This window comes from Bemisia tabaci, chromosome 4, assembly GCF_918797505.1.
Source record: "Bemisia tabaci chromosome 4, PGI_BMITA_v3".
In the NCBI taxonomy this organism is placed as follows: domain Eukaryota; kingdom Metazoa; phylum Arthropoda; class Insecta; order Hemiptera; family Aleyrodidae; genus Bemisia; species Bemisia tabaci.
The window spans coordinates 61,232,368-61,254,916 of NC_092796.1; the positions used below are offsets into that span (position 1 = coordinate 61,232,368).

At 40.7% G+C, this 22,549-nt stretch overlaps 1 protein-coding gene and 2 long non-coding RNA genes across 3 annotated transcripts in view; 2 read left to right on the forward strand and 1 right to left on the reverse strand.

Moving 5' to 3' along the window:
- Positions 1-623, forward strand: part of LOC140224549 (uncharacterized) — a 74,001-nt gene extending 73,378 nt beyond the window's left edge. Inside the window, exon 3 of the long non-coding RNA XR_011899829.1 lies at positions 486-623. This is a non-coding gene — a long non-coding RNA (uncharacterized lncRNA). The remainder of the gene's footprint in view (positions 1-485) is intronic.
- LOC109031732 (uncharacterized) lies at positions 586-3,089 on the reverse strand. Its single transcript, XR_011899828.1, has 2 exons — positions 2,384-3,089; positions 586-1,835 (listed from the first exon to the last, which is right to left on the reverse strand). It is a non-coding gene; the product is annotated as an uncharacterized lncRNA (long non-coding RNA).
- Positions 814-22,549, forward strand: part of dsb (scavenger receptor class B member debris buster) — a 67,846-nt gene continuing 46,110 nt past the window's right edge. The window contains exon 1 of the mRNA XM_019043437.2: positions 814-981. Coding sequence (XP_018898982.1) covers positions 834-981 — 148 coding nt within the window. The 5' untranslated portion in view covers positions 814-833. The remainder of the gene's footprint in view (positions 982-22,549) is intronic.

The following is a 22,549-nucleotide window of genomic DNA, read 5'->3' on the forward strand; positions in this document are numbered from 1 at the left end:
AATTCCTTTTTATCAAAGATCTCATTCATGCAATGCGCGACGTGCATTTTAAATATTGTTTGTCTTGCGCAAAATTAAGCAGGAAAGACGAAGTCATATTATGAAATTGAACACTCGCAAAACGTACTGTCATGCCAATTTAAAAAGGACGATAATATTTGGTATCAATCATGGGATACCGAATCAAAGTCTTTAATCAAAGTTAAACGAAAAATTTAGGTCACGGGTATTTTGGAAAAAATTACTTTTCTGAGTCCTCTCAAACATACTTAGGTTCAATATTTTTTCACGCAAAAAATTATTTTGAATTGAGCATTTCTTGATTTAATTGATTTTATGTTTCATACATTGTTGTGTTTTTGTTATTTTTTGTATAACATGTATAACCCTGTGTTTTTCGTATTTATTTTCATTTATTTATGTTTTACTATTCACTAGTTTTGACTACAATTTGAGATTAAAGGAAAGCGTTTTTCTTGTTTCAGGAGCCAAGGATCGACTTGAGGACACGAAAACGCCCCCTCAAATTAAATTGATGCAATTTAAGTTGATCAGTACTCTGTAGGGAATAAAATGACGACGAGATAAAATCTCAGAACACAAATTTAATTCAAGGCTCGAACGAGCCGAGTTACACTTATCATTCTTATCATCTAAATCTTTGCACTAAGCAAGAATATATTCATTTCACTGGTTAGAGAATTAGAAACGTCTCGAAAACCCGAAAACAAAAACAAAACAAAAAATATGAATTGTGATAGATAACGTAGCAGATCAACCTACTCTCTAAGCTTCCATTGTGATATATTTTATTTTACAAACCTTTAGTCAATATGGGTTTAACGCAGTATTCAAAAGTTGGCCAGACCGCTAAAAATCGGCTCTTTGGAATCACTCCCCTAAGTAGGGCTTCCAGCAGACGCGGTCATGGATCAACCCCTCTTTCGATGCTCGTCTCACAGCAAGGAAAAATTAGCTCAGGTAAGAAATCAAACCACCTCTCAATTTTTATCACCACCCTTCCTTACCCCGGTGAGGTTTAGTTTTATCAATGCTACGTCACAAATGCTGCAGATTCGCCCAACAAATAGAGCTTTACGTGCAGAATATATACGAATGACAATGAAACGGAGTTTCAGTACAGCTTAATCAGCCAAAAACACAAACTAAAATAACAACTTAATTTGGGGAAAGGCTGCGAAGAGGAACACGTCGAAAGAAGAACCCGGATCGTTTCGAAATAGTTACAACTCCATTATAAACCGGAAACAAAAATTAAATAAAAATGAGTCGTCGATTCGCTGTTGTAGCGAGACCGAGACTCACGACGAAGTGGTATGGAATACCTACTTTTTTCCAGTTTAGGTTCAATACTAAGCAGGACTTCAAAATGCCTGGCATCATAGAATATTTACCTTCTCCACACCTTTATTTTTGTGACATTATTGTATTGTAATGCGTATTCAAAGTTTGAGCTCAAAATCGTCAGAGAGTGTATATGCTTCGAATTAGACATGATTGATGGATCAATCTGTTTTCACGTCTCGGTCAAATGTGCGGTAAATTTTACCAGCACCAAGTCTCAAACAGACAGTTTTCTCACATAGTTTTGGCGTAACGGCTTGGCGCGGCGCTCTCACGTATGTCTGTGAGCTGTGACAGTCCAAAACGGCGGAACCAATTATCCGATATTTGTCGTTGTGTGGCGCCACATCATCGTCGTTTCCTCCATCCCCAATCATCCAGGTGTGCCACAATTGTTCACGCGAATTACGTTGGCGTGATAGGTCGGGTGATTTTAGAATTTTTGGCACATGCGGTCCTCTGTGCAATCCCTGAAAAGATGGAATGGATTTTCACAAAACATCTTTTGACGGAACCTTAAAATATTTGCTCACTGTGATTCACCGAAAAAAAGTTACGGGCTGGATAGACATATCGTCCGTTCCAGGCTCAGGGGCCGAAAGCTCCGAGCGCTGGAGCCGTAGCATCGTTTGCTCCGGGTGCTACGCCCGGAACCTTCGGTCACTGAGCTCGGAACGCGGACGGTATGTCTACACATCCCGTAAGTACGGCTTCAACGACCGGAGTGTTTTTTTTTCAGTGTTCAACTGTCTTTTGGCATGAGCTCGAGATGGAGCTTAAAAGTTTTAGCATCAATTTTGTGGGTTAAAAAGCTAAGAATAACTACCGACGGGATACTGATTTTTATAAATTTTAAATTATGAAATTATCGTGAGAGGAAGTAGAAAAAGAGGGAACAAGAACTGTTTTCCTTGATTCTTTGGAGAAGTTCGAAAATCGTTTTCTGAGAAAGATTTTGAACGGAATGCATGCGACTTGTTCTTTAGTTAGCTCTTATTTGGGGCTCGTTGTAACGTACCTGTAACGTCGAGTAAGTTAAGGATGACACGGAATTTCTTCGTTAAACGAATCACGGACCAAGAATGCTCCCTCTCATTGGCGCCGCAAGGACTTCCTAAGCGGTCATGGCAATACTCTTCCTCCGAAGGTATCCAACATTGGCGCGGTGATGCACGATACCACTGCGTTGTCATGGAAGGATCGCCGCAGGGTTTGACGGCACGGCGCGGCGCGGTGTTGTGTGGCGGCCAGTCGAGTCCGCGACGTAACGTAACGCGACCCCAAGTCGTTGCGTCCTTGCCCATAATTTCGGTCATTCTCTTGCTCTCAGTCAAGGTTCACGAAAAAGCATGCATGCCGCGATACGGATCTAATGTGACTCCCGCCGTAATCTACATCTACATCTCCTTACGCATCAGTCGTGACGTAATGACAGCCGAAGTGACTCGTGTCTTTATTGGCCATTCATACACGCGGCGCTCTTTCACACCCCCACATGTCACCCCCGCTCCTGTGCGAGGGGCTCACTTATCTGGATTAAACTGATTAAGCTGCCCCCCGATTTCAAACTTAAGTTAATCGTAACATTTGAGCTATAGGCGCGGCTCGCAAGGCCTGGGCAGTCCTTGCGCGTTCACGAAAATAGACTCTCTCTTGTTTTCCCTCGACAAACCACTAGAGTTCTTCATTTTCCTGCTCTACGCGAGCCTATCAGCATCTACGCGGATCAAGTAAGTCACTACATGCTCTCTGACTCCCTCTGAGTTTTCATTTTTTGTCAGAGTATGTTCTAAAGTTCTTCCGTTCTACCGTTCTACTCCAGGCTGATTATTGAAATTCATGAGCAAAGCGGTAGACGAAGAGAACAAAGGGAAAAAGGAGCGATGCCATTAGTCTAAATGGGTGGTTGGTATAGACTAAGAAGGAAAATGCTGGACTTATTATAGGGTCCCTCGTGGGTTGCCATCAGCTTCTCTATTACTTATCTCCTTTGTATATTGGAACCACCCGTTTCGGTCAATAGCATCGCTCCATTTTCCTTTCTCTTCTTTGCCTATTGCTCTGCATATCAGTTATGATAATCAGCCCGAAGGACTGCTTTCCATGATTTTTGCGGCTATCAAAAAGAGACAAAAGTTTAACATCATTTAAGTACCGCCCTCCCCTTTAAAATTTCTTCAGATCATCTCAGGTATGGATAGGATTAGGCAACACTTTAAACAGAACTCTCAAAAAAGTTTCAAGGTAGGGCAAAGTTCAGGGTGCGTCCTTAAATTCTAGTATGGTCGACTTTGAACCTATTTTTTCTGATTCGAGTGCGAGTTTGTTTCTTTTCGGGTATGTGGGTCCAAATTGTTTTCTCGTGCTCATTCCAAAATATACAGGGTGATCCAAAAATCCCGCAAAACAAGTACCTGGCAACACTACTGCGACTTTTAAATAAATTGAGGAATAGCATTAAAATTTTGCAAGTGCTCTTGTGTCAAAGGGAACGACTTTTGGGACCCCGCGACATTTAAAAGGACCACTCTGAAAAGGGGTAAGAGCTGTGAGGAAATTGAGGGGTGGTGGTGGGACTTTTTGATCACCCTGTGGACGCGTCGGCGCATACATGTTTGCACTGCAAGCATTACGGCCCACAAGTGGAAGCACACTCAAAGGGGCCGACTTGGATTTCGGCAATGATCTCACGGGTCGGTGCGGGCGCTTGATTGGGTATTGGGATTTTTGTTAGTTCAAATCTGCTCAAGTATCGATTCTGGATTGAAGAACCAAGTGGGCGGTTCTGCGTTTAGTGCTCCACAGCGCCTCCGCCACGGCGGCGAGCCGCCCGGCGATTGGCAAATCGCCCTCAAGCAATCGCTCTTACGCAATTATTTGCTTGTAAACTTGAGTCTCCGAGACCGGCACCAGACACGGCGACGTCCGACACAGATTCTTGGCCGTTTTCTGGCCTATCCGGAGCAGTTTTGATATTGGATCGAACCGAACCGCCGGGTAAACTCAGCTGTGAGCCAATCAGACGAGGCACTTTCATCTCGAGCACACAACTTGGTCAAAAATCCACCAGAGTATGCTCAATGGACCAGTTGACAAGGAATGAATTCTCATACACCGATATTTAAAGTGAGCAACAACGTATCGTCACCTCCGGCCAAAGTATCACAAGCACCATGCGACGTTTCAAAATTTTCACCGCCATTTTATTTTCTTACAAAGAAATTGTTCCACGAAGCTGTCCTAAAACTTTTATTGAATTTTATCGGCAACACAAAGAAAATTCAGTAAAATTTTTAGGACAGCTTCGTGGAACAATTTCTTTGTAAGAAAATAAAATGGCAATGGAAATTTTAAAACGTCCCATGGAGCTTGTGATACTTTGGTCAGAATGTGACGGTATAGGGATGCTTGAATCCGTACCTTGTCTACTGGTCCATAATACTAATTTTCGTACTTTGATACCTACAGTTAAATTCACTATAATACCCTTCGTGTTACAAAGGTTTGAGTTGACCTATAAGGGTAATCTTTTCCAGTAATATGATGCTATTCCTGCTCAGTTGTTGCATGTGATAGAATTCCCCTCGATATTTTCTTCGTGGCTCACCTATATTTTTTGCAGTGTGGCCTCCGTCGTTATTCAATTTCTCCAATCGGAACGATTCGGTACTGGTGTTAATTTTTCGGACAGAGGGAGAAAGAGTAGGGGAGATGGCGACGAAATGTTCCCGGTTGTAGATTTCCGTGGCTCATGTCAACCGATTGCTGTTACATGGTGTCCACGTCTGCCCGTCGAGCCATCGCACCGACCCGTGTTTACACGCTCGAACGAGTGAACCCCGGACTAGCGTTCCATTCACAACGCTGCTAAGCCGCTTGTTTTCTCAAATTACTCCCAAAATTAATCATGCGACATTCGATCCAGAGAGAATATTTGTCAGGGACTCCGCTCTGCTCCTTAATGGTAAAGTTACTTTTGGAAGCCTTCCTCACATTTTTGAAATATTACCCAGGAAGCGGTACTCTCAGGGCGCTAAGCGGCCTCCGGGGGGCTTCGCCGCGTAGGTGTTAGAGGACCCTCGCAGCTTCCATAAAAGGTAGAACGACGCGACGACGCTACCTCAAAATGAATCTCAGATAAATTATTCTCTCTCAAAGTGCGAGATCGAAGTACGAAATAGAGACGCCACAATAAGTCGGTTGATAAAATCCACATGTGCCGTTTTCGAGCAGAGCCTTTTTTAACCTCGACGTTCTAGTGCTCTCGACCAAATCCTACCTTTCAGTACCCATTTGGTCTCTTGTGTCGTATCATAGGTGAGACTCTTGTTGCGGTCTTGCCGATTGTTAAATACCGTGATTGAAATTATTCACGTCAACTGTTTTTCATAGTTAAAGTCTGGGATTTTGCAAGAATCTCGGAAAATGAAAGTGTGAATAGGATCTCAGCTTGATCGCGCCGCGTTATAATAATAAGATGTCAATAAACTGCGGAGTGATAAGGCAGTTTTATTATGAGCAAGTCTATCTCGTTAGGAGTAAAAATTATTTCTTCCCGTTGATAACCTCTTCACCTTCTCATAAATTTGCGTTTGCACGTCCAACAGACGTTGGTTTAACTCGTTGGCGCCAGGTCACCTGATTTGATACTTTCACTCAAAGAGCCGCATCATTGCATAATCATTATACCTTATTATAATATTATTAATAGCTTTGACAGTGTTACAAGAGCCTAATTTTACCTTAAATCAGAGACAAATTTCCAAAATCTACCATGAAAGAGTGCGAGCGAGAATATTTAAGTATACATTGAACGCATTTATGCTCAAAAGATCCATATAAAAATGAATCAAATGAATCAATGAATAGGTATCCACACTGAAATTAGTTAGGAGAATATCCAGGTTTTCTCAATACACCCATCATATTCTGAGGACTGAGATGACAAAGATGACATATATTCAGGAGGTGTATAAATAACTATAAGACATGATGAAATTTCATAGAGGAGTGAAACAATTTTGCATCTTAATAGTGTGTGAATTTGATATTTTAGAAGGATGTTTAATCAAAATTAATGGAACTTTAAAACATATTGCTTGACTTTCCAGAAATTTTTCAGGGAAACTGGATCCAATTGTTTAATTTTAAAGCAACGCTAAAAACGGGGGGGGGGGGGGGAGATATAAACTGAGAAAGCCAATGACTATGTAATGTTACCCTAACGTTTCTAAATGTCAGCGTGAAATTTTGCGCAGGGAAAACTGAAAGATACCTTATGAGAAAAAATTACGGTGCAGTTTTGCAAAATCGGGGAAAAATACATATTTGTATGAAAAATATAAAATTTGAAATTTGATTTTGCGTTGAGAAGTATGCACCATGCACCACAGGCTCCGATCGTTTGTGATTTTCAACAATTAATTTAGCGAGGGAAAACCAATGCTTTCAGTTTTATCACATCTTATGTCCGTTGTATAAGTATTATCACTTACTTTGCTAATTTGTTCGGATATTAATCAAGGCCATGTGCCCATATCACCTCAATTATCACCAATTTTTTTTATTTTCATTTTCATTCATTTTTTTCCGTTGATGTATTTATTTTTATGTATGGAAAGTTACAGGAATTGCGATTAAAGTGAGGTTTTACTAAGTTTTAGAGGCATTCTTTCTTTTAAAATAAAGTTGTTTTTATGAAATGAAAAAAATTAATGATTTTAATACTTAGCTCATAATCCCAATTTTTAATTTGACGACTTGGTAAGGATACTTATTTTTGCAACCTATTATTGAGGTTGTAGGGATTAAACTTTAATCCAGATATTTGCGGACAACAACGTGTCTGTTTTCGTAAGTTAATATATGATGTTGTAAAACTTATCTGTCAGAAAAAGAGGATACGTTTGGCAACAAGTGACCGGTGAGATTTCGGGATAAGGAAAAAAAAAAGTTTTTCCGAGATCCGCTCCAGCTGGCTCCGGGAAAATGCTAATTAGAATCACGAAACATATACCTCGTGGCATAATAACCTACATCAATATAAATTTTCCTCTTTATAATTTATGCATTTCGCAAACAATGTGGTGTTGCGGGTAGTTGCTTTCATTCATAAAAACGGCGAAGAAGGAGGAAGAAGAAGAATTCGGTGATGAGAGTGAAGCCGATTTTTTGAGCGCGTGAATATAAATAAACCTCGATCCCCACATCGTCGCACTAAGATTCGCTCATGGTTGCCTTTTCGCCTGAATTCATATGCGTAAATCAATGAAAAAAAGGGAATTTCAAAGGAAATCTGGGACCGCAACGTCTGCTAATCGACACACAAAACTCGGTCCTCGGTGATTTGATTGCCATTTATGACGGGCTATTCGGCAATATCAATAAGACGCCGAGTGGGTTCCCAGATTTAGTACATCGTTCGAGGCAACACTGATATTTGATTAAGATCAACCCGAAGCAATAAATCGATCAATACATCGATTTGAGTAACCACCTTAGAATTTTAATGCACCGTAGGCACAAAGTCGGGGCTCTCCAAGATACAGACGATGCTTTGAAAAATTTAATATCCGAATGGCTTTTAATACTTAAATGCCGCGGTAGTTTTTTAAACAAATGAGCGATCCGTTCACGCGAAACGCGTCGTTGTGAGCTACACCAAACTATTGTCACCAATCGAAAACGCCTTCAGTTTCGTGTGATACTTCATCGCCCACGGCCGAGTTAAAATATTTGTATCAAGAATCATTGTGCATTTTGATACTGAATCAGAGAATCTCTTGAACGCTTTAGAATGCCAATGAAGTATCGTCTAGCGTTTAGTCCGCAAAATTTTTTGTGGAAACGGTTTCAGGACATTTTGTCAACGATTTTTTGTCCGCGCACCTTTTTTGCCCAGTAGTTTACGCCCACACGTAAAATAAGCAACAGTGCCTTGGTCCAAGCGTTACATTTTAGTCGGTATGTAAAATTATATTGACAATATGGAAATGAGAAATTGAGAGAGAAGGAGGTGTTGTTATGGTTGCTCATTTTCTAAATGAAATGTTATTACTTTCTCCTTTTGAATCATCTTTTTAAATTGCCATTGGTGAATATTTGGTTATATTTCTACCCTTAAAATATTCGATGTACAATGTACTTTACAAATGCATAGATACTTTTTTTATTTTTTTAAATTTAATCTTTACGAAATTATAACTTCATTTTGAAAACATTTATATTTTTAAAACGTGACAAATATTTGTAAAACCTTATCCATGTGACATTAATCTCAATAAGCCGCAGTTGTGCCGACAGAAACTGCAAAAATGAATAAAAGAGGGAAAAAACCAAGAAGCACGCAATGTTTAGTTTTAATTCATTCGTACATCGATCTTTTAGAGTCAAATACGTCAAATTTTGAGCGTTTGGTTGCGCGTACACCTCGCTGCAGCACAATAAAAGCACAACATGTAAAAGAAAAAATTAAAGTGCTTTGGAAATCATTAAATTTGACACGGAACCACCAATATTTAAAAAACACACATTATAGTATTATTCTCTTTTAAGAAATTGATAATATTTTTTCCCCATCAATTTAAATGAGAACAATCAATGCAGAGTATGCAAACATTTCAAAATCATGAGTCAAAAAACGCTGACTATGCGAGTATAAAAATATTAAAGCCTAACAGAGCGGAGCGGCGTGCTGCCAGCGCGAGAGGCCCATCGGCGCCTACAAACCTAAGTGGATACTCCACGCATTGCACAATGCTTGAAGTATCCACTTAGGTTTGTAGGCGCCAATGCGCGTTTCGTGCTGGCCGCCCGCCCGCCGTTCGGCGGCGCCTGAAGCAACTATTTCACAACAGAGGTGTTGCACAGTATTACACGAAATTGAACGTATTAAGAATGACAGGCATCCTTTAAAAGTACAGATTTTTCCTCGCAAAATAAATCAAGATACTTATCGTACACTGGAAAAATCTAAGAGCCTTTAACTGAGGCAAGTATATAGGTTCATCCGGTTCAGGTATAACAAGGTGGGAAAATCTTGAAAGATAATTAAGGCCTGTTACACCAAAGAGGTGTAGAGAGTTTTAGTGACTTTTGTCTCATGGAATTGACGCTCCCCCATTTTTACCAAAACTCTCAACTATACATTATTCTCCGTTGGACCAAACAGACATAACATAAAAACAAGCAAACCCTCATTCTTCCAAGACATTTTACATTTTCATCCGAAAACGTCGTGAGCAATTGCCGTTTGTATTTACATGTGGGCCAATTATTTTTGGGTCTCAACTGGCACGTGGACCAAAACTCCCGTGCCGAAAAAACGCGTGGACGTAAATTACTGGAAAAAACAGGTGCGCGGACAAAAAATCGTTGACGAAATGTCCTATAACCGTGGAAACTGTTCGCATAATTTAACGAACGTTGTTGGGAATAATTTGTATCTCCGCAGATTCTGACTTGAGTTTGAACATTTTCAAATTTTCCGAGTTTGAGCATTCTCTGGTGATGGGATTGAGCACCATTTAGAAACACTAATAATTAATCAACCCTTAATCCATATTGTACAAGCAATGTGGATGAGCAATATTCGCATGTGAAACCATCTCATCGATATCATTAAGTGTTAACTTGTAAATCAGGGGTAGGTTCTGAACGGAATCAACAGCTCCTCTAATTGAAGTACGGAGAAATAAGCAAGTAATTACCATCACAGCCAGAGACAAGAGACCCTCCAGTAGTATCTTGGCAATAATGGTGGAAGCTTTTACTTTCGGGACTTCATCATTCTATTGTTGGTAGTTTCGTTTAGCAGACAAGCCGAAATTTGGGGAACTTGTTTGGCTCATGACGTCACCCGAAGCTTATCATCCATCATATAGGTAGGTCAATAGCCGAAATAAGAGTGAAGACTGTTGCTCCCTTATAATTGTCCATAAGAAATTGGTAAATCCCCGAAAGTAAAAGCTTCCGCCTGTCGCCAAGAGGCCAGTGGAGGGTCTCTTGTCTCTGATCACAGCTCACACCTGATATCTTCAAAACCATAAAGTTCATGCTTCCTTCGTGATTGAATTAAAATCACAGAGCTTTTGCGTGGAAAATCAGTAGTATTAAAGTGAAAGTTTAGATAAAAATTCAAAGGTCGACTAATTGGCGCGCCTTTCGATGCACATAATTTAAAGGCATTTACTGGGAAAAGTGAGCGGATTCGAGGGAATCATGGGTCGTCTGGGCTCTTATCGCGGGGGAGAAGGGGGTTATCGGCGCAACTCTTCTGCTCGCCCGTATATCAGTCTGCCGATTACATTTTTCATTTTTGGTCGTTTTCTGTGCTTTTGCCGAGCGTTTTTTCCCTTGATTGTGTTGTTCTACGTCTTCTCAGTTCCGTTGGTTGTGTCTTTTTCCCCATAAATTCGCAAAATTTACTCGGTTCCCCTCCTCATCGGATTTGATTTTGTTGTACCTCTTCATTTGCGCCTTGCCATGATTCCGGATGATATTCAAACCAACCTGTACTTGAGTGTCTTGCTGTACCTCGACCCTAAGCCTTCCCCTTTCCAAAACCGACACGTGACATTCGTATTTGTCTCCGTAACTAGGAATGAGTGGTTAACATGTGGTAAGTGCAACCGCATTGCCTCTTAATTTCCGTCAATTCTATTCCACGAATCACATTTTAAGGTAAATGTACGGAGAGGACTTTGAAGTGAATCTTACCACTCCGTTCAACTTTATCGAATAGTGAAAGCCAAAATCCAACATTATGATGTTTCTAAAATGTCACCTCCAAAACGCGCTGAAATCGTAAGGTATATCGTTTCCTTTCCTTTGGAAAATTGAGATCGAAAATTTTGGAAAAATTGCGAATACATAAAGGTCATACTCAGGGGTATACCCTGAGGATTTGACTGAAAGATACTTTTCGGGATCGGAAACAATTCTGTATATGTCCTTCCGATGCTTCTCAAGTGTTAATACCGTTTAATGCAAATTCAGTACAAACTGCAACCATAGCAGTATAGCATAAATAGCAACCATCAGCAAAAATAGTAAAGAAGAGAATGTTTGAAAGGTAGAAAAAAAAGAAACTTGAGTTCCCGGACGACCGTTCCTGCACGCGCAAGCGTGAAAATAGAAGCTGTTTAATAGGTGCAAATCAAGCAGAGCAAAATTAGTCATTAGAATGAACATGTGAATTGACACATTGGTTTTTTAATCTCTCGGCTGGTTTGTCACTACTATTCCTCAAATAGCCAGACACATCTTATTGTCAGACAACAAACACATAAGTTCAAAAAGTTTTCAAAACAAAAAAATAAATTTATTTAACGGATCCTGGTGGACTTCAAATATTTTTGGTGAGCAGAAACTCATCGTTCTAAATTTTGAATGAGAAGTCGGATGCTAATATTGGAGACAGAGGTGGCAACTGTGTGTAAGCAAGTCTAACTCACCAAGTTTACTGACCTTAATTAAGCCTAGGCTCCTTTATCATTGCGTAAATTCCACTGATTTACCTAGTTTCATTTGAACTTTTCTTCACTTCCTGCCTTCGTATAGATGAAATATGAATGATTATCAAACTAAACTTTAAAGAGTTAATCTAAAAGTTATCAGAACTCACCCACCTTGCATCTTTCTCTCCGCTCTTCCCTTCCCCGCAAATTCGTCTCTACTTCCTCTACAATTTTATTTTTGTAAGTGAAATGATGAACCGGATGTATTTGATGATAGGAAAAGGGACTTTATCTAAGGGACTGATGCGAATGAGCTTTTTTGGCATTAAAGACTGCTCGTAATTTTTAATTAAATGAAAGAAATGAGCCTTGACTGGGACGAGGGATAGGATATAGAATGAGCTATTTAAAAAGATAAAAACCCATAATTAACGTAGTTTCAGCTCAATAATAATTTTAGAAAAGAAGAAGTTGTGATATGTCAATGATTGCCTATTGAATTCGATTTTTGACCGAAAAGAACAGAAGGAGGCGATTGTATTCATTTTTATAATCACATTTGAAGGGTAGATTTTAATAAATGCTGAATAATCGGCAGACGTTCACGTCGAAATGATGATATATTTAAAGTTTTGGAATGTTTTTTAGTCAACGAGAGCAACTTTTGACTTACGTGTCTCAACTCGTGGATCACCTCGTATGAGATTGGTTGAAAAGGGTGGTTGTTATGTACCAAGGGGGAAAATGATCGGCTAACTAGAGGCTCTCTCATGGTTTGCCGTTAGATAGTCAATATGATTAGCCTCCTTCGGGGATCCTTCCATTTTATCTTTGTCTATAGCTTTATCTATCAACTTCAATAATCAGACATGAAGCAGGTATGGCAAGTCACTGATCAGATGTTACTCCACGCGTCGAGACAAGAGTACGTTGCCTCAAATTTCCCCGCTCTGTGAGGAAACATTAATTATACCAATATTATAAAATAAAGGAACGGCAGAGGGAGGGAGATACGCACTATGCGCTATTGAAACCGGTTGCACCATTATAAATCAACAGTCAACACCTCTGCCTGCCTATGCAACCGCATGCACAGCATTATTGCTTGGTGAGCGGGAGACTGACATCATGGCTTCCTCTCCCACCTCCCGGTCGTTTCAGCAAGAAATGCACTCGTCTCGCCTGTAGCCGAATGAAGAAAATTTACTCCGACGCTTAAAACGCTACAACTACATTCTTTGAAATTTTCATCCAGCCATCTTCACCCTTTCGTAATTACCGCTACTCTCGGGAAATCATTTACTAAACGTTTCACATAGTATCATTTCGTTCCTCGTCTGACGTTAGGGCGCATCTCAATTGCCATGCGAGGCCTTCTCTGTCGTCCTAAGGAAAAACGCCGTGTGAGCCTTCAGGCGTTGCCAAATTTTCTTCAAGAAATCACGAATTTGTCGGAAAATTTATGCGACTAATTTTCTTCCAATTTCTCCGAAAATTTTGCTCTTAATTTGGTCTAAAATGTCTAAAAATTTCAATGAACAATATTCATAAGTCTCTACAAAAATAAATATTTGTCGAGAGGCAAATTGGCAACATTTGAACGCTCATACGGCGTTTTTCTCAGCACGGCAGCTTTGTCCGCACAGCTCCACGCTTTTCGGGGCTCATGTGGGAATAGAGATACGCCCTAACGTCAAAGGAGCGACGAGATGATACAGAGATGATGATCCAGAGATGATGATACAGAGATGATGATAACGAGATGATGTGGGGATAATCTCGGATATTTCACTCCAGCAGCTGTCGTGTGGGGTCAGTCTCTGTGGCGCGGATCAGCGCAGCCGAAGAAACCGTGGTGTACGCCACCGCGGTGGATGAGGTCACTCGCGGTGTTTTTCGATGAGGCATTGACTCCATTAATATTGGACGTATAAACTTGCAGTTTGAACAGATTTTATTCTTTTTTGCCATTCTATAAGCTTAAACCGCCAAAACAAGATTCTATGAGCAGCTCAAAATTTTGGAGTGAAATTTTTAGCCGGAGTCCAAAAACCCACAAAAACCCCGAGTGATATGCATGCGAAGCGGAATCCATCCTCCTTACGGAATTACTGGCCGTATTTCTGTCAAACGGAACTATGTGCATTATGACGTGAGCCCTGTTATGCATGTATTCTTATGGGTCTCAGGGCTCATGTCTTTATGCGCATAGTTCCGTTTGATAGAAATCCATCCAACTTACACTGTTCCTGCGGAATCTACTCTTTTCGTGGAGTATCATACGCTTTTATGATGCTGATCTCAATTGAAATTCGTATCACTTGGAAGTTTAGGGCGCTATGTTGACTCCGCCACCAAATTTCACTCCTTGATTTCGAATAGTATGACTCATTCAAAGCGGAAGGGCAAATGATGATTCTTTGGTAGAATCTTGAAGCCTGAAGTGTCCATTTTAATTTTTAAGCGCTCTAGCGCTCTGGCGGGTGGGCGAGTTCAAAGAAATGATGCAGGACATTGCCTCCTGCGAGGAGAGGGGGAGAGGGGCGTGTTGGACCCTCGAAAATGATTGGTGGAGTCAACTGGAGAGACCTGCCAGAAAAGCCCAAGGACGTGCCTAAGGTATTTTGTACCACACGCCGGTCGGTGGGATGCAGCGTGGCTATCTGGGCTCTGGGGTCAAAAATGTGTTTCCCCCCCTTTTTCGACGCCGAAGATGGGCAGACAAGAGTGCACTCTGGTCATTGAGCAGATCAGAGATCGTTATCTAATCTTCCTCGGGTTCATTAACATCCCGTTCAAGGTCGCGCGGAATAAAACTCCTCGAATCCACGGGCCACGGGGGACTTCGCCGCAGTCGCGCGCGCCCGCCGCCTCCACTGAACCAAAAAACCAGAGCTCCATCCCGCTTTTGACCATCCGCTCCACCAATGGGATCGCTGAATTTTTTCTTTGCCTCCTTGGTCTATCGCTTTGTCTATCAATGTCAATAATCAGCCCACCACAGTCTAGCGGTTAATCCCGGGGGACATCTTGTATAAATAGATCTAATTTTATCACAGGAATTTACTTAATTTTGTCACAAATTAAACGCTGCACGGTCATTTTTTTCTTCTTCTTCTATTAGTTTTATGGCTTCGTGTCTAGCACCTTCAGCCAACTTTAGACTTCGCTTATTGTCCCTAGAAATCGAAAAATTCAGGCACGTCCATGTTCCAGGTTTTTCAATTTTCAAATTTTCAGGGATTAAGGCCGAGTAAAATCTGTTTCAGCGGATCTACTTGTCAGTTCCGCGAAAAATTGACGCCACTACAGGGATTCAAACTCGGGACTATACGGTCATTGGTATCCCGCAAAAAAGCCAAAGAACCCCTCGTAAAGGAATGTTAAGGCCCTGATTGACGATCGAATTCTGAGCCAATTTCGATCAAAATAGACTAGTTGATTACTGTTGGTCACCATGCAACAGTCTCCTTTGATCAAAATTGAATGCCACCATTCTTCATTTCTTGCCGCACGGAACGTTTCGTTGTCTTGCGGACGAAGGAACGTAATTCCATTCCATGGCCACCAAATTGACCCGAAAAATTCATTTTTGAACAAGAATTTTCCTGTGCAATTTTCGTCTAAAATTTTTCAAGTATTCAACAAGCATTCGGTCAAAATAAAAGCCAAGGCAATTCAATGCTCAAATTCTTGCTAGTTTTGTTACTTAATGTTTAACATGTCAATTTTGAGAAGCTTCATAAATAATCAAGCAATGAACACCTATAACACCCTTATACACCTTCTTTTCCTTTAAATCTGCATTACAAATCATAAAAATAAAATACGATGAAAAAATTGAAATAGGTTTGAAATGAGGATTTTTTTTTTTTTTTCCAAGTACAAAAATAAAATGTTATATATTGCGCGCGCGTATGATGAAGGTGCATCTCACTGTTTCTTGTTCAGGAGTCGAAGCCTCCAAACTTTACAAGGAGTTTCAAATGCCGAAAAGAGATTGACATGATGACGATATGACTCCTCCAACTTTAGCTTAAAACCGTACTTTTATCAGTGTTTCATCCATTATAAAACAGCGAAGCTGAGATACCGTGTAAGGTAATTCAACAATCCTCGTTTCAAGATCAAATTTCAGACGGTTCGCAGGAAGGTCATTGTTGACTCCGCGAGACGGGAGGCTCAGCTGTACTTGAACTTACAGAGACAAAAATGTTTGGAGCTAGCCCTCCCCTTTCCTCGGAATGGCAGAAAAAACGAGAGTGAGGAAGGAAGATAAGGAGGAAGACATGACTGGACTTGGAATCACACGGAGCCGGCACAAAACGGCTGGAGTCACAGTTTCAGCGGACTCGTCTAAGACGTAAATTTAGGCGAAGGCTACCAAGATAGTCACTGAAACGCCTCTAACCGTCTTAAGCATGTGTTTGCTCAGGGTCAGGTAGCGGATTCCGCTCTAATATTCTGCAATTTTCCTCCTCTTTGTAAATGGGACTTTCATCTCTGAAATGCATGTCAAGAGCAAACGGTCGCGTCGATCTATCCGCTAGCATTTCTGTATCGTGCTCCTGCTCTCGACGATTCCGCCATTCAAGTTGGGTTGTTCTTCTTCCTTTTAATGACCGATCTCTTCGTTGCTCGCCGATAAACTATGTCTACTTCATCCGCGGATTCTCTTGGGAGGGGCGTCCGCTCCGAGATTGTCCTTCCAGTTTACAATGTACATACTGCGTTCCAGAGGTCAAAGCCAGCACCCTCCAACTTCCATCGCTTCAAGCACGAGCTAATGAGTTTTGCTTTGATCCACTTTTGTGCCATTCTGGTCCTCTCAGCAAGCTCTCGATCAGAGTAGCTCTCCGTTGACCTTGACCGTCAGTAGGAGAGAATGACAAAAATCTTTTCCCACGATATTTTTTTCCCCTCGTAATTTTAATTGCTGTAGTCGTTCATTACGTTTTTGCGGTCGTAATAATGATTAATTAGAGTCTTTTTTTGTGTCGCTTGGTCATTGCTCTGTAATTATGGATAGCAATATTTCCGTAATTCTTTCTTCGTTTCGTCTAAGCTATTTCTGATATTCGATGCTTCGCTCCAGCAGCTCCCACCGATCAGCCCGATTTTTGTAATTGATAGACAAAGAAATAGACAAAGAGAACAAAAGAGAAATGAAGCGAGCCTATCGGTTGAACCGGGAAGTTGATACAAACTGAGGGTGTAAATGATGAACTATAGGATCTCTCGTGGGTTGTCATTAAGTTGTCTATTACTTACCTTCCTTGCCCATTGCCACCATACCAAAAGCGGGTGGCTCCCTGGTAAAAATTGGCAGTAGAATCTGTGTTCCAAAATACCATAGACCTACAGCCGGCTGTAAGATTTCCAATAGCTTCTATACCCGGCTACACAATTTCTTATAGCCTTTTATAGCCGATGGCGATTAAGCAACAGCCAGGCGATAAAGTGTATGCTAAACGTTACTAATTACGGATGCTAGGACTTGGTGAGTTTTTGGAATACTGCTCTCTTTTTGGGCCGTAGTATCTTGATTTATTTTGCGAGGAAAGCTCCGTACTTTTGATGGATGCCTGCCATTACTAATATATTAGAGCGCCTTCAGTTTCGTATAATACTGTGCAATACCTCTGGTGTGAAATAGTTGCTTCAAGCGCCGTGGCAGCGGGCAGCCAGCGCGAAACACGCATTGGCGCCTACAAACCTAACAGGGATACTTCACGCGTTGCGCAATGCGTGAAGTATCCCTGTTAGGTTTGTAGGCGCCAGTGCGTCGCCGCTCCGCTTTGTGTTAGGCTCTAATATTTAATCTGGCGGAGGCAGCGTTATTCAACTCATGATTTTGAAATGTTTGCACATCCTGTATGGATTATTCTCATTTTAATTGATGAAAAAAAATATGTATTAAAGGAAAATATAATGTGTGTTTTGTAAATATTAAGGTGGTTCCGTATCAAACTTAATGATTTCCAAAGCACACGAATTTCTACACAATTTCTTATAGCCTTTTATAATCGATGGCGAAAAAGCAACAGCCAGGCGATAAAGTGTAAAGCCCGGCGATAGGAACTATAGCCCGGCTGCATAATTTTTTATCGCTTCGTATAGCCCGGCCGTATGATTTTCTCCGCATTCTACAGCCAGCTATATGATTTTCTGTAGCCTTCTTTAGCCGGCTATAAGAATTCCTATGGTATTTTGAAACGCAGCTCTTATCGCCAATTTTTACCAGGGCTAGCAAGAATTCGAGCATTGAATTGACTTGGCTTTTATTTGGACCAAATGATTGTTAAATACAGTAGTATAATCCATTGAAAAATTCAAGGATTACACTCTCTCGGTAGGTAATAGGAGGAACGGCTCCTTTTTTTAACATTCTGATACAATTTCCTTGATTGTTTTGTACTGACATGGTCATTAACCAGGGTCAAGTTTTTCAAGACTTAACTCCTTTTACACGGAGAAAAAATTCCGAGATAAGATTTCTAAATTCACAATTGTCGAGAACTTTAGCCACGAAGGATAAGAGCGCAGAATGTCAGTAAACTCAGAATTGGACGTATTCATGCTAAAAGGAACTATGTCGCATGCTAACTCTATGCACATAGTTCCTTTTAGCATAAATTGTTTGTTGCAGCCTTTCAATTTTAATAACGTAGCGTATGAAACTACTGAAACAGAACGACGAGATAAATGAAAAAGGGAAGGAATTGGAAAATAAAGATGAAGACACGGATTTCAATGTTAATGAACTTTTTCCCTCGACCGAGGAGCCTTGACATTAGGCTATTGTTCTTAGGCAGGACTTAAAGAGGGCTCTGTGGGGTACTTGCTGCCAATAAGTTGTTTAAGTCTCCGGAAACAGATACACCGATCGATGGACGTTGAGTCGCAGACGGGTAATCCCTAAATGACTTATTCCGGTATCTTAACAACTCAATAATCTTACAATTAGGCGGCGGCATGGAGCGCAAATGATGTCAACCAGTTGGAATTGTTTTCCCCGCCAAGGTCACTTCCTGTTTTCTTCCCGCCACGCCACGCGACGCGACGCGACGTAACGCGGCACCCGAGCCTCTTCCAAGTATTGACGTCTGTTTACGACGTGCCAGACTCTTCTAGCGAGTGGACATCAGGAAAAATGGCCCCTGGATTTTCGACTTTTCCTTCTTCGGCCGAATATTCCATGCATTCAAATTCATTATTGTGAATATTTAAGCAGTTTAATCGAAATCTTCTCATTCAAGCTCACCGCTTTGAAGATTACTCAATTGCGCAATTCTCATTTTTTTCTCTACCGCCAACGCACGCATAATTACCACGAGGAAGATGTCCCTTCAGCAGCTCAGGACTTCTCTTTCTCTGTATGACGTAAATTTGAGCCGTTTTCAGAAAACGTATTGAATAACGTTGAAATTAGTATTCTGGTTGAGCTGTAGTATTTCGGGTCCACCGAAGAATCAGGAACTGAAATGTGCTCATGTAAGCTCGATACTAGGGAAACTACGTCCAAGTCTCAAAAAAACAAAATATTGACGCATCGATACCTATGAAACTCGCTTCACTAAAACTCATAAGCCGAGTTGATTTTGTATGATAATCAGCTGTAACACGACGCGGTTTTGATGCGGCTTCTTTAGAATAGAAACGCCGTGTGGCTTTCTCAAAGTTATTTTTTCGTACGCATGCTTCTGCAATTATTTTGTCATAAGTTTTGGAGGGTTACATAGAAGGCCAAAGTGCAAAAACAGGCATCTCCATAACGGTGTTTTAAAATCTCTGTTCTCATTTTATTTTTTCGAAGAGAAAAAAGTCAAGCATATAGCTTGAAATCTATAGAATATTCAGCTATAGTAGAGGAAAAAAATCACGGAAGTTTTCAAGAAATTAAATTGATTAGTTTTTCAAAAAAAAAAATAAAGTATGATAGGAAGTCTGCAACGTGGCAAATGGGGATACGTGGTTTCGCACTTCGGCCATCGATATACACCGTAAATACATATTACTTCCGCTGAGGTTCCCCAATTCCATTGATGCTCTACTAAGGATATGAGACGCTCCAAAAGTCACGTCAGCAGTAGCCCTCAAGTCAGAATTCATCAAAAAAGACTCCGAATTCTAGGCTTCCCATTGCTTTAAAAGTGTAAGATGCTAAGTTCATCAAAGCAAGTCTTAGAGATTCGCCGCTTCTCAAACGAAAAAACGTAACTATATACCTCTGTGCTGAGTAAAAACGCCGTTTAAGCTTTCAAATGTTGCCAAATTCCTTCTGTGAAAATATTTATTTTCGATTAAAGCTATAGATGATTTCTCTTGAAATTTTCAGACTTTTCGGATCAAACTATGAACGAAATCATGAGACAAATCGGAGGAGACATTTTCACACATTTTCCGGAAAATTCGTGTTTTGTCGAAGGAAATTTGACAACGCTTGACGGCTCGTAAGGCATTTTTACTTGAAGAGCCGTTCCGCCGTTACATCGCTTCAGGATTGATTTTGATTATACTGATCGCTTTACGGGAATCTCCGAGTTCCTAAAATATAGGACGTCTTTTGAGGTCATTCCCCTCAAACTTGGTGCATCGAATAGCCCGGCCCCGCACAGTGGATCGAGTCAATAGGAGAGGTCGGACAAAATTTTGGAACTTTAAAAGCATATAACTCCGTTAATACAAAATTTTGAGATTCTAAAAGTGGATCCACTGGTTTCCTCGTGGAATTTACTTCTAGAGGCATTCCTTAAAATTTAAAATCAGACGAAATAAACATTAATATTTGCAGTTTTAGCTCAAATATTTCATGTCCGAGCTTTCCGATTGACTCGATCCACTGTGCCGCGGTCCACGAGGGAACCGGGACTCCCCAAAGTTTTTGTCTTGATTTTGATCCGCGCAATCCGTTGTTCGCGGGAGTTGCGTAACAACCGGTTCCAAAGCGTGAACGAGGATGCGCCGTTGAGTTTTTCTCCTCGAATTATGTTTTCTGTATCAGTTGTCAGAATTTTATCGGCGAGGATCTATGTAATTAAAATATTAAACCAACGACGAAGGCACGAGCCTAGCGTGAGGTCGATGACCCGGAAGATAGATGGACCAAGTTTATCAGAAATGCACCAAACTGCATTTGGGAGAAAAATGACTTCCAAGCATGTTTTATTCCAACTGGTCATAAATTTTTTTCTGGAAAAATGCAAGGTCTGAAATTATGACAACAAAATAAAAAAAGATTTTAAAGTCTGCCCGCAGAGTTGAATCTCATTATAGAGAAATGAAACTTCAGTCCTGTTTTTCGCAGTTGGTGCATAACACGACTCGGAGTGTTTCTTCTAAAATCGGTCCAGATTTAGTCCGTATGACATCGCTGATATTAATGCTGCATACAACTATTCGTGCTCTGATGATGTCCGTATTGCATAAGCAAAAAGATGCAGGGGCACTGGATTTTTCCTGGTGGACTCCCCCCTCCCCCCCTCCCACCACGAATTCAGGGCTCGAAACTTCCGTATTACAATACATACATTTTCTGTACTCTTCATTGGCACAAGAATTATCTAATCAGCTCGTGACTCATCCTCTAGGACAGTTTCACCGTCGAATTCGATATTTCACACAATTCGACAAAAATTGCTCTTCTGAAAATTTTCCCATTGCGGACTTATGTCTTATCTCCCGTAAACGGTCACGTAAAGATCTGAATGGGCAAATAAGATGCTATTGAAGACTGCCTAGGAAAGCAACAAGCCACCGTAGGCAAATACTAAGGTCTTTTGTTACGTACTTTGACAGATGGCTATTTGCCCTAAATTTCTGTTTGCCATGCAACACACACAGACTGTTGGTCAGTGACTCGGAAGAATAATGGTTTTTATGTGATTTGTTTTTCTATTTAAGAGGACAAATAAGATGTGCAATGTTAGTGAAAAAAATGAGATAAATTATGAAGCTGGGAAAGAGGAAACATAATTTTTAAAAGTTTACAATGGCTAGTCAATGCAATGATGCAATTGCAGTCATAGGAAATAAATTTCAAATTTTGAGGTTTTCCAATTTATATTTACGTCATTTCTGGTGGGAACATCAATAATCGGACAAACCAAAGCCTTTGAAAGCACTGATATGATGACTGCGCATGTATTGCAGGCAAGTTGAGGAGCGTTTATGCTTGGCATGCTGACCATGGCCTGGTCGTTACAACTAACGTTACCTCACCGTTAGTAGCCAGAAAATGTGAATAAATAGTGTAGCGGATCTGTCACTTACCTCTCTTTGACCAAAATGTTCGTCCTTTTCACCGATAGTTACGACAGGTCTGTCCTCTTTACAGCTGCAAGGTGAAACTGTTGCGCATAGACGCGTCACTCTTGATGACTGTGCGACTTTATGTGACGAATCATAACAGCAGCTTCGGCACACCGTAACATGGTCGGTGCATAGTCAAAACTGTCAGGTCATGTGCTGCTTAAAAGGCGCACAATGTATTAAAGTGGAGACAGTTTGTTTTTTGATCGATTGATTTGGACGATTATTATTATTTTTTTTTCAACCTGTATCTTCAAACTTATACAGAAAATCTTTCTTGAGAATTTTAAATCAGTGTATCAAACTTTGTTCCTTATCTTGCGCACAATAAATGCAGCAATTGCAGCTTCAACTGCATTTACCTAGCCACGGTTAATTGTATTCAGTCACAAGGAAGAAGATTTAAATAGCACCGA